The sequence below is a fragment of the Ptychodera flava genome, chromosome 14, assembly GCF_041260155.1.
Source record: "Ptychodera flava strain L36383 chromosome 14, AS_Pfla_20210202, whole genome shotgun sequence".
NCBI lineage: Eukaryota > Metazoa > Hemichordata > Enteropneusta > Ptychoderidae > Ptychodera > Ptychodera flava.
The window spans coordinates 5,900,947-5,917,885 of record NC_091941.1 but is presented as its reverse complement, the minus strand read 5'-3'; the positions used below and the strand labels follow the sequence as shown (position 1 = coordinate 5,917,885).

At 35.7% G+C, this 16,939-nt stretch overlaps 4 protein-coding genes across 9 annotated transcripts in view; 2 read left to right on the top strand and 2 right to left on the bottom strand.

Annotated features, from left to right (window-relative positions):
* The window catches only part of LOC139149082 (protein PALS1-like), a 55,326-nt gene extending 53,230 nt beyond the window's left edge, over window positions 1–2,096 (top strand). For all 5 annotated transcript variants that reach the window (XM_070720626.1, XM_070720625.1, XM_070720627.1 and 2 more), the window contains one exon: window positions 585–2,096. In XM_070720626.1, coding sequence (XP_070576727.1) covers window positions 585–761 — 177 coding nt within the window. In that variant the 3' untranslated portion in view covers window positions 762–2,096. The remainder of the gene's footprint in view (window positions 1–584) is intronic.
* A 1,643-nt stretch (window positions 2,097–3,739) lies between these two features.
* LOC139149086 (tubulin--tyrosine ligase-like) lies at window positions 3,740–10,713 on the bottom strand. 2 transcript variants are annotated; one of them, XM_070720632.1, is made up of 8 exons: window positions 10,395–10,713; window positions 9,024–9,347; window positions 8,609–8,741; window positions 8,167–8,299; window positions 7,513–7,580; window positions 7,127–7,220; window positions 6,408–6,526; window positions 3,740–5,375 (listed from the first exon to the last, which is right to left on the bottom strand). In XM_070720632.1, exons 1-8 carry the CDS (start codon window positions 10,561–10,563, stop codon window positions 5,258–5,260), a joined length of 1,158 nt encoding a protein of 385 aa, XP_070576733.1. In that variant the 5' UTR covers window positions 10,564–10,713; the 3' UTR covers window positions 3,740–5,257. The 2 variants fall into 2 exon arrangements, with proteins under 2 accessions (XP_070576733.1, XP_070576734.1); XM_070720633.1 differs by lacking the exon at window positions 6,408–6,526 and having other exon boundaries at window positions 5,180–5,375; window positions 10,395–10,691.
* An 82-nt stretch (window positions 10,714–10,795) lies between these two features.
* On the top strand, window positions 10,796–15,298 carry LOC139149090 (arpin-like). The gene is made up of 5 exons (XM_070720639.1): window positions 10,796–10,998; window positions 11,321–11,396; window positions 12,218–12,350; window positions 12,608–12,814; window positions 13,681–15,298. The coding sequence occupies exons 1-5, from the start codon at window positions 10,907–10,909 to the stop codon at window positions 13,845–13,847; spliced, it is 675 nt and encodes a 224-aa protein (XP_070576740.1). The 5' UTR covers window positions 10,796–10,906; the 3' UTR covers window positions 13,848–15,298.
* LOC139149089 (V-type proton ATPase subunit D-like) overlaps window positions 14,975–16,939 on the bottom strand; it is a 20,778-nt gene continuing 18,813 nt past the window's right edge. The window contains exon 8 of the mRNA XM_070720638.1: window positions 14,975–16,612. Within this exon, the coding sequence (XP_070576739.1) occupies window positions 16,389–16,612 (224 nt within the window). The 3' untranslated portion in view covers window positions 14,975–16,388. The remainder of the gene's footprint in view (window positions 16,613–16,939) is intronic.

The following is a 16,939-nucleotide window of genomic DNA, read 5'->3' as shown; positions in this document are numbered from 1 at the left end:
GTGTCACAGGGTTGCTAGTGTTGGAACAGAAACTTCTCTTTGTTGACATAGTTCAGTATTTGCTCTTTACCGTTGGTGGTGTCCATATCATGTATTGTAACACTTTGAAGACTGCCAATTTTCAATCAGATGAAATGAATTTCTGTAGTATTCTAGACATTAGACTGAAAGATCTCTCACGTGAGGGCGCCCTTGAGTGACGGATCCTTTCAGTCTATCTAGACATCTGATGGACTATTATCGTTCTGAATTGAAAAGATCTTCAAGGATGCAGAGATGTTCAGAATATATTGACTGGCATTCACATGGTTTTGTAATAACAGCGAAAAAAAGATTTTTCAGTTGTCAGGGTGATTATAACTATTATCATACTAGGACTTAGGAAATTCTGATAAATTTTACTTAATTCACAGCAAATGTTGAAGTATCAAAAATTTCACAAGCACTCTCAATAAACGAAATCTCTTTACATGGGTATTAAAATTTCATGAGAAAAATCCAGTTTATGGCATGTTAATGGTCAAATTTTCTTAATGATGAGGTATTCGTTTTAACCATTGGTTTGTTTTTTTCTTGTCACACAGGATGAGGAACTCCGTGAAATGATTGAAAAGGGACGCGAAATGGAGGATACACATGGTCACTACTTTGACTACGTGCTCATCAACTCCGACCAAGAAAGGGCGTACAATGAACTCATTAATGAAATCAACAGGATACAAGTGGAACCTACATGGGTGCCACTGTCGTGGCTAAGTTAAAATCAACAACAACATTCTTTTAGCAAAATACACATAATAATCATAATAATAATGAGGATGAAGGAAAGATTATGTACTTAATGTTACACCTTTTTGACCAAAGACGTCATGTCTTTATAAGAAGTTACTGCTGAAAAACTATGCTGGTGGCAGACATATGCAATTGTGTACATTTGGGGCTTTTTTCATCTCTGTTCATTATTTGGTGCTGCAATTATTCTCAGCTTTATGCAGTAAAATTAGAACAACTCTTGAAATTTTTATAGCAGGAGAATATTTTTATCCGTAGAAAAAAATATAGTGTTAGTTTGATTTGCTCAAAGAATCAAGGGGTTACTGTAATTTTGTAGAAATAAAAACAATATTAACTAAAAAAGGAGGTGCCTTAAATGGCAGTATAGTATGCTGCACGTCTTCCAATAATTTGTTTTTTAAATTGAAGAGAAATTAGTTTTGTAGATTTTGTAGGAATTTACCTTTTCTAACAGGAAAGTGCCCATGTAGGGAAGTTGTATCTGTTTACTGTACACAATTCATTTTAATGTCCATAGTAGAATTGTCGTGGGCTTTTACCAGTTTGACCCATGTGAGAGCTGGCTTCTCTCTGTATACTGTTCATGTTCACTCATAAAATCTACCAACAACTCGCCTTGCCACATAGACGGCAATGACAGGCTTCAAACTGGCTGTGAGATGTATGGAGGGATAAGCCTATCCATCTGTCAAAGGCCTGTCAAAGCTATACAAGGCAAAGCTAGAAAGCATATTGGTTTATTTGCAAGTAGAACTGTGTTTGTTTTGAGAATCCAGGAGATCACATCGTCACAGACTGAAGCAGTTTCTGTGCAAAGGATACCTATATTCAAATGAATATCACACTAGAAAACTAGACATTAGCTTTCTTTATCTGTGCTGTAACCTATCACTCATAGAGCTAACTCTACCAAGCTTTAGAGGTGTGTGTAATCAATGTATTTATGTCGTCTGTGCGTTTAATCATCAAAGTCAGTATAAGGCAATAGAATTGGTAGATTTCTAGAGGTCAGAAATCACATATTGTTAGCTCACTAAAATCTTATGTACATTTTCATTTCCCTATCTATTACAAATTACCGTCCAATAGCCTAGCACATATCAAAAATCATGTCTCTTTGACTCTCTCTTACTTTGGTGGGATTTCTTCATATTCTCTGGTATACAGTCTGACTTTCCTTCTGTAATTTACTTTTTCTGTTTCATCAACGCATTAAAATGCCCCCTCTTTCTTCTAGATACTGGATCTATTATTTCATTGTGAATAAACAGTGTGTTAGCATCTATGACACATCTGTACCATTTCTTTGTCTAATTCTTCATTCTTCACACTCCTATTGTCCACATCACATCTCTGATTTACATTGCTGATTGATTCATGTCATTTTACACTGGTCGCCTAAATTATTGATGTTTTTTTAGTCTGTCTTTATAAGGCAGTTCATTTTTCACATGTACGGCATTCTCTCATGTTCCTTCCTTTCCCATCCCCCAATTCTGTGCAATCCCCCCCAACTTTCATCAGAGCACAGTATATGCCAAAACCCCAGTTGTCCTATAATATACCCTATCTTCAACAACATCAAAAGATCACCATTTCGTTACATCTTCAGAAAAATCAATTTTCACCAATACTGCAGATCAAGTTATGATTGCCTGGCAATGCAGTCATGAAAACATTTGTGTAATGCATATCTATCACTGACCCTACCACAATTTGAAGGATCACAATCTTTGTAAACAGATGTCAAGTAGTGTTAGAGCTAGTAATGTTGAATTCCCCCAATCATGCCCTTTTTGCAAAATACACAAGCAAGCACCCTTTCAGACATTTCACTGATCTAGTCTATCCATTCTTTACTTTCTATGAGAATATTTATTCAACAAGCATTACTGCTTTACAATCATTTCAAAGTGAACACTCGTTCCTTTCATAGTCGACACATTTCTGTTTTCAGATTGGAATAATATTCAAAAATATTCCTTCAAAATTAATTAATTGTACATGAAAATGTAAATGAATTCAATCATCGGGAAAAAATTTTTTGATAAATAAATAAGAGAATGTTTTGTGTTTTTTCCACCATAGAATACTGCAAATATGTAAAAGTTATTGTATTCGAATTTAATTGTAATTTGGGATCTTTGACAGTGAGAATTCACTTACACAACTTGTCAACAAACTCATCACATAGCAAAGCAATAGAAGAAGAAAAAATATTCAGAAGTCGTTGGTCAAACTTAGCAATAACCTTGAACCTATTACATTATCCCATTTGCATGTATAAAGTATTTATTTCTAATTATGTTATGTGCAACTAGCTTGCATAATTTGTATGTTATCTATTGATGTTACAAAATCTGCCTTTTTGAAGATTTTTCAACAAAAAAAAGAATTGCATGTGAACAATGTCCAAGTGAATCCAATTAAAAAGAGTTGGTATAGCTGCACAATGAAAGTCAATATTATTCTTTGTGTTGATAAGACTGAATGAATGAATGAAACCCTGTCATTATTTTTCACTTATTGAAATTCATGTATTACTCAACAACCAGTTATTTACTCCATTATTATTATTATTATGATATATGATTTCATATTTTATGCCTATTGGTGACTGCTATTTGTTGCCGAGAAAATAAATAAGTTAAAGATAGAATTTTATGCAGTTTCTGGAAACAATAGTTTGGTGTTCAGAAATGGTCTTATTATTGTCACTTTCATGGTCATTACCAACTCACAAAGCTTTTCTAAGTTCAGTGAAGGGTTTTTTGTTTCAGTTTGTCATCTGTAAGGCAGTCTATTTCCTGGTTTTCCCAGAACTAGAAAACAAAATTATTCACAATTTGCCCATGCTTTCAAATTACATGCTTTCATTTGTATAAAATTTTTATTACAGGAATAAATATTTGAAAGAACAGTAACAACACTAAATGGCTGTGCGTATATTTTAATAGTTGTGCGTATACTTTATTTTTCACTAATTCTCTTACATACCTTTATCAGATAAATAATTTGTACAACAACAGATGCCCATGTACTGCCATTATTGCGTATGCAAAGTACAATGGGTTTTGCAATATTAATCCCAATATCCATAATGCATTGATATTCAAGAATCACTCACCACCTTTCACAAGAACCTAGTTTGATCACTCTTTTCTGTTTTGAGAAAAACATTCTCAAAATATGATTTTGACTGTGTGCTATTTTTTACTATTTTCCCCCCGTATTTCAACCTTGTCCTATTGAACGCATTCTCCAAAGATGTAATTTAAACAGCAAACTACCATTGCATGCAATAATTCACACATCAAACATTGATATTTAGTCCACACGATAATCTTAATTCTGAATTTACTGAATGCTAGCAATAGCTCAAAAATACTTGGTTGATGTTTCTGCTAAACATTTGAGTCAATACCACTAGAGGGTGCTGTGTAACCTTGAAGGCATTGCTCATCACATTTTTGGCAAAACTTTTGGTACACCAATAATAAGCTGAGCATTAAAAGTTTCGTAGCATTGAGTGTTATAGACAAGCTCCATTGGAACAGCTTCTTTTCTTCAAACAAAAATTTTTCGGAGCGTCTTTGATTCTGCTGTGTGAACTTTGCTTGACAATACTTTAATGTATGTGTTTGCCAAGAAAGGAAGGTGCTATTATGAAGCTGAGATTATCTGTAATTACTTCAGTGTATTTCAATTACTGTTAGTAGCTGCATACTTCCACACATCTCAAGGTGATATGAAGGTGTCAAATTATGATGTAATTGAAACCATTTACAGAGAGAATTCAAAACCTATTCCTTGTGTAAAGATACCACAGTATGTGAAAAAAATGTCATTGAGAAAATGCATTTCAGAATAATTTACAAACACACTCATATAAATAAATAGGCTCTGCATTGTATGTTGCTTTGAAAATATGACATACCAATATTTGGAAAAAACTTAATTTTTCTTGTACATTATATGATCAACAAAATTGCTAAGTACTCGCTGGTATAATAGAAAAATATATGTACAGTCTGAAGAATCTGCAAAATTTTTTGAGTATTGCCAAAATATAAATCTACACATTGAAACAGCCTTACTCTTCTCAAAGCTTTAAAAAATATTTTATATACAACAGTATAGTACAAATAGGCAAACATCTGATTTCAGCATAAAGTAGACTCAAGAGAACTGTGAGGGCGCTATACGTCTGCCACTGTTATTACGTTGTTGAGGCATAAGCAAGTACCAGCAATTTTTACAGATAAATAATGAAATGTTAGTACATGTATGGTCTACAATATAATTATAGAAGAAAATATTGCAAATAGAATTAAAAATGTTTCACAGTTTAATATAAGTAATTTTGTCTCATGATCAAAATATGTAAGTCTGTACAGATTAATTCTAAATGGTGAGAAGTCAAGGTGATTTAAAGTTTCAATACTTTGCAATTTTAAAGCAGTTAATCTAATCTTTGAAAAAGGGTAGGCTGGATATCCAACTTTTCATCTGTCTTTGGTGGGAACACTGGATCAATGGCAACTTTTACAATAGCCTCAGCAAGTCCCTTGAGAAGTTTCCTGAAGGCAAGAAAAGAACATCCAGATATTAGATATTGGAACCATTGGGGAAATGCTGGTTACCCAGGTTGGGGGCATTTCTGTTGTTCCCTAACCCAAAATCTGATTGCATTGATATACTGAGTTGAGCCCCGGTGAAATGACTGGGGAACCATGGTAACATTTCCCTGCTTACCGCCTTTATCAAAAACACTAGAGATCCAGTTTGAAAATCTAGTAAGACACTTGTTATCACATTTCTATCAAATTTAACACTAAATTGTGTAATAGTGGCATCAGGTTGCAATCACACTTTACACAAGGTGCAAATGTTTATGAATACACTCTAGTGAAACTTAACATATTCAAAACAAATTACTCCAAATGTTTCTGCAAGCAGATGAGTGTGAGGACCTAGAAAAGACATCGTGACTAGGAAATACATCAGACATGGTCTGAATTGTTGATGATTGCATGAGTGTATGGAAAATTCACCAACAAAAGTATTGGCTTTACAGACACCAATTACTGATACCACAGAAGCATTTTTTTTTCATATGGATTTAAATACACCATCGCGTTGCCTTGGGCATAGTGTAAAGAGCATTTTACATTTCACAGACCTGTGAGTGAAACAGTGGAGGAAAATTGTTACTTTACATTTTTGTTAGGAATTATATCAAGTATGTTCGAATGATAAACAAGTTGCCAAGACTCAATACCAACAGACAATGGTTTTAAAGTTTGGGGTAAACCTACAGAATCAAGATTCAACACATAGAAATCAACTAGGTTAGTACCATGTGAAAATATTTCGCAAACATGCTGGAAAATATAAATACAAACCAAAGCAATACGTTTTGTGCCATACTAGATATTATTAACACTATTTACTATGTTTGTTTTGGTTATATTTGGCCTCTGTCTATAATCACTGTGACAGAATGGTAATCACTGACATGCAGTCTTCTCTCCCCTGATAATTTATCTTTTTGATTTAGCTCCTTTTTCATGATTTTTTTCAATTTGTGACTTTTTTCTGTAAAAACTCACTGTGCACAGGCTGGTGATCCATTGACTTCTATCAGCCATACTTTGAAGTTTGCATCCAGCATGAAATCAAACCCAAACAGTTGAAAACTTTGGTACATTAAACCATCTGTACTGATTTGCTGTTGAGAGATGATTGAGGAAAATTTGTTGTAAGCTGTTTTCATTAAAATTACTCAGTAAACCTACACACAAAAAGCAAAGAATAAGCACATCCATCCTTTCAAATACTCCTTCTTTCTTTGCTGTACAACATTGGTGCAACTGTAATGATGAAATGCAATGAGGCTGCTTAAAAGTTATGGGTCAGATAGAATTATTTCAAATAAAATTATGATAGGGAAATATATCAAATTAAGGCACAAAATATTTGCCAGAATCATGAGATTTTGCATCGGAGTGTTTACCTCATTTCTTTCTATTGCAATCCAATGTACCAAACTCCACTGAGGTAATCATGGAGGACATTGAATAATTTCATCACCAGCTGTTTGACAAACCCTATTGCTTTCTGTAACACAGTTAGACCTCTACAGAAGGGATTGGGAGAGATAAGTTACTGATTCAATCATAGCTTAGGCATGCAGACTGCCTTTAAGGGTTTAGTAAATTGAATGAAATACAGGCATGTAATGTTTCAATGTTACTTGATTGATTCTGTCACCTTAAGATGATGCATTGAGAAAGATTATCACACTGGCGAGCAACAAGAAATCACTCACATCTTTGATGGCTTGTAAACACTCTTTGATAATCACTATAATTTGTGGAAGTATGCTATCTTCAAGGTTGCATTGGTAATTCTCTTGCAAATACCTAGGAAAGGAGAAAGCTGGCATATTATATCTAACAAAATGTTTGTTACTTACACTGAAACTCTGTGAAACACAGTGAAAACTACATTATCCATGCACCTGTACCATAACTCATCCAATGTTCATCGTTGAAATTAAATTACCATCAGAATGATAAGTAATAATCCAGTGTTACACTTTAAATATTGAATTGAAACCTGATGCAACATGCTGAACAACATGACTGACTTGTCTTTGGTTTGGTAAAATCTCATTTCATTGTCTACCCCGTTATTCTTGCAAAACAAACTTACCTGTTGAACTCATCAAAGAACATTTCATTACCCTCCTCATATTTTCCAAAATTGGGTGAGAGTGCCTCCTTCAAACATGAAACACAAAAAACACAAAAAATGCAAAGTTAGATGTATCTCTGAAAATTTCTGCTTTTGGTTCCTCTCGTATTCCATTTTAAAGTACAAATATAATGCATCCTTACAATTCAAAAAGATACATTACAAAGTGATGTCCAAACACTTTTACAATTTTCTATGAAAATTATTTTTACCATTATTTTAGTTCTCTTTAAATGAAAATGAAAATGTGTTGTTTAATGAGTAAAATATGCAACAATTGAAGGTTCACATCCAATAATCTTAGAAGAGGTTGATTTAAATCAGTTCATTTTTTTCACATCAGTTCATATTTTGGCTGGCTAACCTGGATTCTGTATAGCATAGTATGTCACAGTATTTCAATATCTGTTTCATAAATATTGCAAAGACACTTAACATGAGCAAAATAAAGCTAATCTGAATTTCATTGAGGTAAAATGCAATACATGTTTGGTTCAGGTGTCTCACACACAAACATCTCTTCAATGAATGTTAAACAGTTTCTTCACAAATGTGACATTATTGATTCACACATGACTTGAGTGCTGATGGACGGTAGATGGATGGATATACCTGTAAACAGTGGTTGGTCAAATGACCAGTTGTGTCCTTGAAATCACTAGGGTCATATGGATCAGACGCAGTTCTCAATACACCCTCCTTGTAGAGGTGAATGTTATAGCTATGATCCAGGAGAACCCAACACCTGCAGGCAGAGAAGACAACCAATAAAATCACAATTAGTATTCAAGATACTGATCACCCTATATGTCTAATTACCTACTTGTCCTGATAATAAAATTCAAGTACATCTCCGAGGTCAATTTTAATTTAAGGAAGGCAGCACTGAGAACTGCATTATGACATATATCGGTACCATTTCTTTTTGTTGACTAGCCATGAGTGAGTTGAAAACCCTCTGTGCAAAGCCAGAAATGAAATCCAGAGCCATCCTTGTATAATTACAGCATGTCTGACTGTCACAGTGAAAATGCTGTAGTCTATCTCTACCAACCTGATGTCAAATTTTCTACTGCCATCCAATAACATGGGTTTCTCAATGTATTTTTGAATCACATGTGCCCGAGTCTGGCAATCAATAAAGTTAATCAACTCCTCAGCATTGTCTGAAATAAGGATTCCTTCACCTGAAAGAAAAAAAAAGATGCAATGAAGTCTTCATTTTAAGCAGTCAATTTCAAGCTGTTTAATGTTCTAAATATTGAAAAGTTGGACCATTGTAAACATTGAGGACCGCCAGACATATTTTTGATGATAAGTGCAATTTGATCAGATACGTGCTTGCAAAAGCAATTTTGATACCTTTTTAGAATTTATCTTTTCTAAGTGTACTGCTATTAATGAGCAACTTATTATAATGCTACTCAATATTACTCATTTGCTGAAACATTTCTGAACAGCAAACCTACCTTTAGCACCTGCAGCTGATTTTGCAATCCATACATCACCCGATCCATTTCCTTTCATCTCATGATAAGTGGAAAAGAATGCCTCCCTCTCATCACTTTTCTGTTGTTTCTTTCTCATAATCATTGCTCTCATACTGGTGTCACTCTCACTGGGCATCTCACTGTTCTCAGGACAGACTACAAATGATGGAGGTAAAAACTGGAATGGATCTCTGTCCAAAGGTGCACAATATTCCTGTAGAATGTTGACTAATGTAGTCTTCCTGCATAACCGGCCTGATCCGCGGTAATAGTTGACAAGCTGTCTCACTCCTGGTTCATGACCTTAAAAAAAATCACATGTATTGGAAAATTTATTGTCAACATGTTTTAAAATTTTCAAACTCCCCAAATGTAACCTCAATGTTTAGTCAATTAGAGTTACCTTCAGTGCAAGGGAGTTCGAATCTTAGGCCAAAAAAATTGATTTGTTTCTGGTCACTGCCCGCATCACTTCAGAGTGTGCGCGTCAACTCTTTTTTTTCCTGTTTTTCACTTGCCCCTATGGAAAAAAAGGGAAAAATGTATCAAATTCCACCAAAAATTTAAAAAAAATTGAAAAAAAAATCGCATCGCCGGATCATTTTTGCCACATGTCAATGACCAGAAACAAACCTATTATTTTTTTGGCCTTATATAATTAACTTTTACATTAGCAGTAGCTCTATGCAAACAATTGTTCATATCTTGTAACTTTTCGTTTGTTTCACATGAACTAGCTTACCTTTATTTTGAGTAACCCAATGGCAAAACAGTATGAAGTTTAATGCTTTCCATTTTCCCCTAAAGGGGGCACACCTAAGTAAGTTGGTGCATGAACGTTTACGTCCATGGTTGGTGTTAGCATCTCAGAATCCTTCCCACCTGAGTGACACGGTGTACAGTCCCTTCATCATAAAGCAAGCTGTTTCAAAAATTCCATTCAGCAACAAATCTGCATGGTTTTACAGCTCATCGACTTGAATTGTTTACAGAATTTTACATATTACTATATTTTTGTTACCTTCTTTTTATATTATGACTTCGCCTTGTCATGACACAATACCTCGGAGGCTCCACCCATAGATGTCTCTTTTTACATCCATGCTCCACCACAAAGGGACTGTGATCACGAGAAGCAGAGCATAGTCATGCATACGATGCTGTGTGTTCCTTGCGTTGTGTGCGGCCTCCCACCATAGCATAGGCCAACAACGCCGGGAACACACAGCATGGGGCTATGGCCCACCACAGCTGATCTGACCATGTGAACACACCGCTAAAATCAAAAGCAAAATAGAGTTTTTTTACTGTAATAAGATAATGTTCAACCACACATGTAACTCAACTTACCAAGCCTTCCGAACGGCACTTTGTTTCTCTCGCCAAACATCAGATGAAAACGGTGTCTATGGTCCTTAGTACGTTTCCAGTCTTCTCGAGCAGACAGCACAGCCGCGACTGCTGTGTATACGCTGCTGCCTTCGTCACATAAAACGAAACTGTAACTTGTGTAAGACATTCTTGTCGACCTATCGAATTGATTACTTTTTCATCACTGCTAGTTTTATGAGGGGTTCGGCTGTGGCGTCGCCTGCTTCTTGGATCACCGATCTTTTCCGTCGGCAGTCTGTTGACAACTGAACTGCAGTTGTCTGCAGTATCAATGTCTGTTCAAACTCGCACACCATTGGTTGTCGTGATGTCTCACTGCCAATCAGCACCCCTTTTACGAATGGTGATGGGTCATGATAATCACTTCCGGTGCAGTCTGAATAAATTTGTTAAATGTCACTTGAACAGTTGAAGGGGACTGGTCGTGACGTGCAAGTCAATCACATTCGAGAAGCCCAGTCGAGTTCGGAATGAGTCGCCTGTACGACAACAAACCCCTGCAATCCATCCCCGTTATAAACCACTCATACCATGGACAATGGCAACCTCGTGATTTTCAGAGGTAAAATTGTAGATTCTTGTACCCGCAAACTTTGTAGATGCCATTGTAATTTGTATTAACTGTATTAGTGGGAAGAGATCTTATCAAAACTTCCTGTTCCGCACATGTCCTTCCGAAGCACACAGTTCACTATGTTCACTGATGTTCTCTTCCACAGTTGCGTGTATTTGAAGGTAATCCACGTTTGTTAAAAAGGCGGACAGAACTGAACAGAAACTCATTTACTTCATCATTGTTCACTTCCTACCCCATGGGTAGAGTAACCGTGTTTGTTTTACTTTGCTTTGTTTTGTTTTGATATTGTTCTCTTTGCTTTTTACAGTGGGAAAGGAATATTACTTGAAGGCACGGTAGAATCAAGAAGTCGACACATCATCTCAGACTCTGCGACAAAAAAGGTAAAAGTGGAGTATTTATGAAATGTTAGTTTTACACTTTTGTGACTCAGTTCTAGATTTACTTTTTATAAAATTGTCAGTGTATTGATATCGTTTATGAAAATAAAATTGAATTTCTCTTAGGAAGTTTGAAACTTCCCCAGTTTCATCGAATTTGCAAGTATCCTTAGTGACTAGGTTTCGATTACTGAAGGACTTCCAAGAGCATTTAAACGTCGAATGTACACATCTAAACTGCAGGACGCTTTGGCAGTGTTTTCTGTATATAAAGCCAAGAAGAAAATAACTTCCTTCTTTTAATCGACCTGGAGTTCCTGTAATTTGTATTAATGTTCATATAGTGCATTCAACTACAACCTAACTGTACTGTACACTCACAGCTATTTAGGGGAGCCATGATGGGTAATAGAAATTTCCTCATTGCTTTGTTGTATTATCTGTTCTCTCTGTTACCAGGGCTGAAAGATGTTTTATCACCCTTCACATTTCACAGCATGTTTCAAGATGAAAATTAATGTGTCTGATGTCTCATTGTCGTCAAGGTGTGGCAAGGAATTGTCAACTAACTGTTTAAATATGCAAATCAGTGACACTGGTGAATATTCTAAATTGCAAATCATGTCCTCCACACATATATTTTAATTAAGAAGTGCAAAGTACAAAAACATACAATTTTATCCATACACATAATGCAGCATGAAACTTTACCCATTTATCCCTTAAAATGCTCAGCTATGACTCAACTTGCAACTACCGTATAGCGACATTCTGAATATGCATTCATATGCCTTTACAGTACTATTACCTGCTCAACATTTCAGAACAGATACTACGTCCTGCATATAAAGATTGAGAGATCACATCGGAGGAAGTTCGACGGTGCTGGTGCAGAAATTGAACCCAATTTCAGTGAAACCAAGAAAGTCAGCACTGGTTACCTTCAATCATCTTACAGTGAGTAACTTGTAGAACTGATCACTTTTAAATCATAATCCTGCTGAAAATTAATAAGTGGAGTAGAATGTAACTGGCTTGGTTCATTGTTATCATATTGAAGGTTAATTGATCAGAAATTACTTTCCAGCCAGTGGCTATTTGAAAGGATGAGAGAATCTTTGATGCACAATTAGTCAGGTTACTTGTACCAAAATGATGTATCATCAGTAAGAAAGCAGTTGATGAAGACCATACTGGCAAAATCTCGTTCATAGGAGTTGACCCCAAAGGTCAAACAGACAGACTATCACCAGAGGAGGCAGCAACTGTATTGAAGAAACCTGAACTGATAAAGTTGACAGAGAGACAATCTCCTGCTGGCACAGTCCCACTCTGGATAGAAGAAGAAGATATTGAAAAGATTGAGCTGGTTGATGGTCAGCATATCAGGTTAAAAACACAGGGAGATGGCCCATTTATAGGTAAGTATCCTATGACCTCTCCTTGGTTATATAATGTACGGGGATACGCTACACTTCCACCAAATGTAGGTTTCTGAGACTGGGGGAGCATTGCGTACACCATTACTGAGGAAAGATCCCAGATTAATTTGTAGGTTGTAATTGGATTACATGTCTATACAGCTGTGTATTCAGTTACTCAGAAGACATGCCAAGAAGACAATGTTTCAACCAAGGACTGCCACAGAATTGAAAATCCCTCACATAGGGAAATTCAATACAACTCTCATCAGGTCAGAGACCGAGTTCATTGAAATCATGCAAAATCACAGGAGCCTAGTCTACAAGTAAAAGGTAGCTTTTCATATATACAATGTAGTTGATATTAAATACATATTGAAATACTTTATTTAATTTGAGCAATTAGGCTTCTCATTACACCATTTTAGTTTAGTTGTAAATAGAAGCTATGGTTGATTCTTTGAAAACTGGTCTCAACAGGTGTAGGAGTATAAAGTATAGCACTTTATTTATTTAGTTTCTGTATTGAAACTATAACATTATACTCATTCATACTCACAAGATGGTATGCATAGATATTATAAAACAGTATGAAAGGAAGTTATTACCTGAGAAAGATATTGCAAGTATATACAAAGATCAAAAGCTGTTGTCTTCACCACAACAATTGGAACAACACGGCAAACTTGGCAAATTACATTGCAAATTTGACGAAGCTCATCATTTTCCCGCCGTCATGTGTTCTGGAAGCAAATAGCTGATACCTTGCCAGAGGAATCCTGACATGTTATATGTTGATATATTGCATGTTAATAAAGTTTTGGCAAACATGGAGAATATGAATATTTCATTTGGTCAACTTTCAGAGTCCATCACCAAAATCAACCTTGAGAATGTGAATGTCTGCAACTATGCTGGTGGAGAGGCTGTTGGTGGAACCTGGACTGATAAAATCATGGCGGTGAAAGCACAAGAGGCCTCCAAGTCAGACGATGAAGGAGTCTGTGCTGATGACGATGAATGGGATGACTAGCTGCATGTAAACCCAATACTCATAGGTCAATAGAGACTAATTGCATGAACTTACTTTTTAGTGCATATTATTGCATATTATATGGAATGACAGCTTGTTGTAGGTTATAAAAAGTGCGTGTATTTTCATCTGCATCTGCAACAAAGGTTGCTTGCAGGTAAACGTATACTATTTCATAATTTTAATTTCAACTCAGTTCATGGAATGAACTTGCTAGGAGTACCTGTTAGTACTTAAAGAAATAGAGTACCTTTATGAGGAGTCCAAACACACGTACTGAAGTGTAAGCCACACTTAAGCATGTGATATGACTGACTGACAGGCAGTGTATTTTAGTTACACACTGCCATTAAAGATTATTAAACTTAAGACAGCACCATGACATTCAACATCAGCTCCAGACTTGAAGACAGAGATCGTACACGCCAAGATGCTGTTCTGAGTAAGGTCAGATGGCGTGTACAAACAATACAAAAAAAGTGAAGATAGTACAACAGTCAGTCAAACTGTTATCCAATTGGATGGCTGAATCTTACCGTTATAATTGAATAATACAAATAGACTCCCTAGGTTGCTGTGAATAGTGACAATCGACCAATCAGAGATAACCTTCCGAGCACGCTGCACATCAGCAGATACTGGTTGCCCAACTCTTTGCCTCTATTCATGATGGCTTGTTGCAGGAATTTGTAGTCAATGCATACAGACATTTATACAGAATCGATCCTAGAAACAGGTTATTGACAATAGATTGTTCTGTGGTAATATCATAGTGTTTCATACTCACAGGTATTGAATATTACAGAAACAGGGAACAGATGAAATAATGTAGAGAAACAAATACATCAACATAAATGACATCAAGTATGTGAAGGATGCAGATTCTCATGATAATTTCAATGACTGTCAGTTGAAATATAAACATAAAGCTCAAACAGACATATACTGCCATTTATGAAGATTTTGTATTTTATAATCTCCATGTTGCATGTGGAAGTCTGATATTTTACATACTGTACATACATTATCAAAAATATCATAGAGAGTGTTTTATTTTTATGTGCAATAAAAGCAGAACCATGCAAATTTAGTGCATAGGAGAAAAAAAAGCAACGAACGGTAAGCAATTTTGACTTTGCATCAAGTCATTGTTTATTCTCCATAACAGTATTTTATACATTTTTATACTACGGATGTCAAATCATGGTGACACATTTAATTGACATAGATTCTTCGCAAGTTTTCTGATATCTGCAACTTCACAAAACTAACTTGATGGCTCTCAAGAGTCAATTAACTTAGAATTTTGTTTCTATAGTTTTTACATGTAGGTCTACCAACAATCTATGGTCTACATATTGCAGATGCAATTTCTACTGTACAGTGTTCACTGAATTTCCTCTATAAACAATGATTGCACATTAAAAGTTACAAAGTTCATTTTCAAGAAATGTCTTTTGTTTCATGTTTTTTAGCAATAACATGCCTCTTGCAACATGCCTCTAGAGGTCTTACTTGGAATCTGAAGGTGCATCAAATTCATATTCTTTTCCAACTACCCCTGAAAGATACAGTAATACAAATTTGACAAAGAAACTTCTACATCACAAAGATTTGTACATTTGTCATACCACCACTGCACTGTACAAAAGCCATACCCAAGTATTTCGCAGAAAAGAATGACCGTCTTTAGGAAAGAGAATGAAGATTTTATATAAATGCATAGCAAACCCATTGCTAGTTCACTGTATATTGCTGGTTCACTGTATAAACTGGTTAGCACCATACACAGCGGTTCATCATCTGGTGTTTCTCTATGATGCCCTCCATACCTCTGATACAGTGACCAATCAAATATGAGCCCATACCTGTTGTGAATGGTGAACTCACCAGCTGTTTAAAACAACAAAATATGGAAAGTTCACCAGATATATTGCAAAGGCCTATGGGGTAAATTTGATGGGCACAGTGCTGTCAACTTGTTAATTCTTGGATGTTCAAGCAGTCTGCCAAAATCTGAAACTCAAGTGCCCTAGATGTGCCAAACCTGCTTTTTACCTAAATTTGGTAACCGAAATGTCATCCAAAATACCATCGGCCAAGGAACAGAAGACTATAAGCTTTGAACTGATCGTACCTGTCAAAGAAGCACTGTTACCTAAAAATGGTAACACAAAACGTACATGTCATTCACTGTGTGGTGACACGCACAATCCATACACAATCATTAATCAGTGATACATTGAGTACAAACAACATGTCTGGACACAAATAATACATACACCGGCTACAGTATTTCCCTTCAACCTTCTCTTCTTTAAAAACCTTTAATTTACTTCCCTTTACTTTTCAAGACTGCGATTCAACAAGACAATTTCAGGGTAGACCTTTCTGAAATCAATTCATAACAACATGATTGCCTTTTCAAAACACTGCACTATTTCAAACACTGTATAATAGGAGTATTTACAAATATCACAGTGGTATAATCTTATGTTTAATTGAGGTTTTTGAGTTTAGCATGAAATAATCTTCACATTGTTATAAAAACAATAAATCTTCATCTTCTTCATTGTCCAATAAATTAGGAACATTATCATCTCTTTCCTGAGCTGCCATCCTCTCTTCCCGTTCTAATTCTTCCCTAGCTTTGATAGCTTTCTTCTTCTCCTGGATCTTCTTCAGTCTGTAGAACTCCTCTCTCTCTCTTTCATCCAGCTCAGTGATGATGTATGACAGTGTGTTCTCTATGCGTGGAATGATCACTGTTGCCGCAAACAGAAAATATCTATGTTATTGAGACATTATCAGAACCATGAACAGGACATTGTGTTGCATGTACATCATTTCTGTTGAGGGCTCATGCATTGTCAAGACTGTAAAACATTGGCAGACTTGCTGTTGCAGCACCCAACCAACCAATGAGAGCCTCTGACACTATGACAGAGTACTCATTTGAATTCAAAGCTGACCAGTTGAATAATAGTGCTGTAGCAAAATTCCACAAAGTGGACACTTTTGAAGCTTTCCGTCCCCAACAATTGTTTGGGCCTTCGGTAATTCCCGAGTGATACCAGTAAGTATAAATTCAA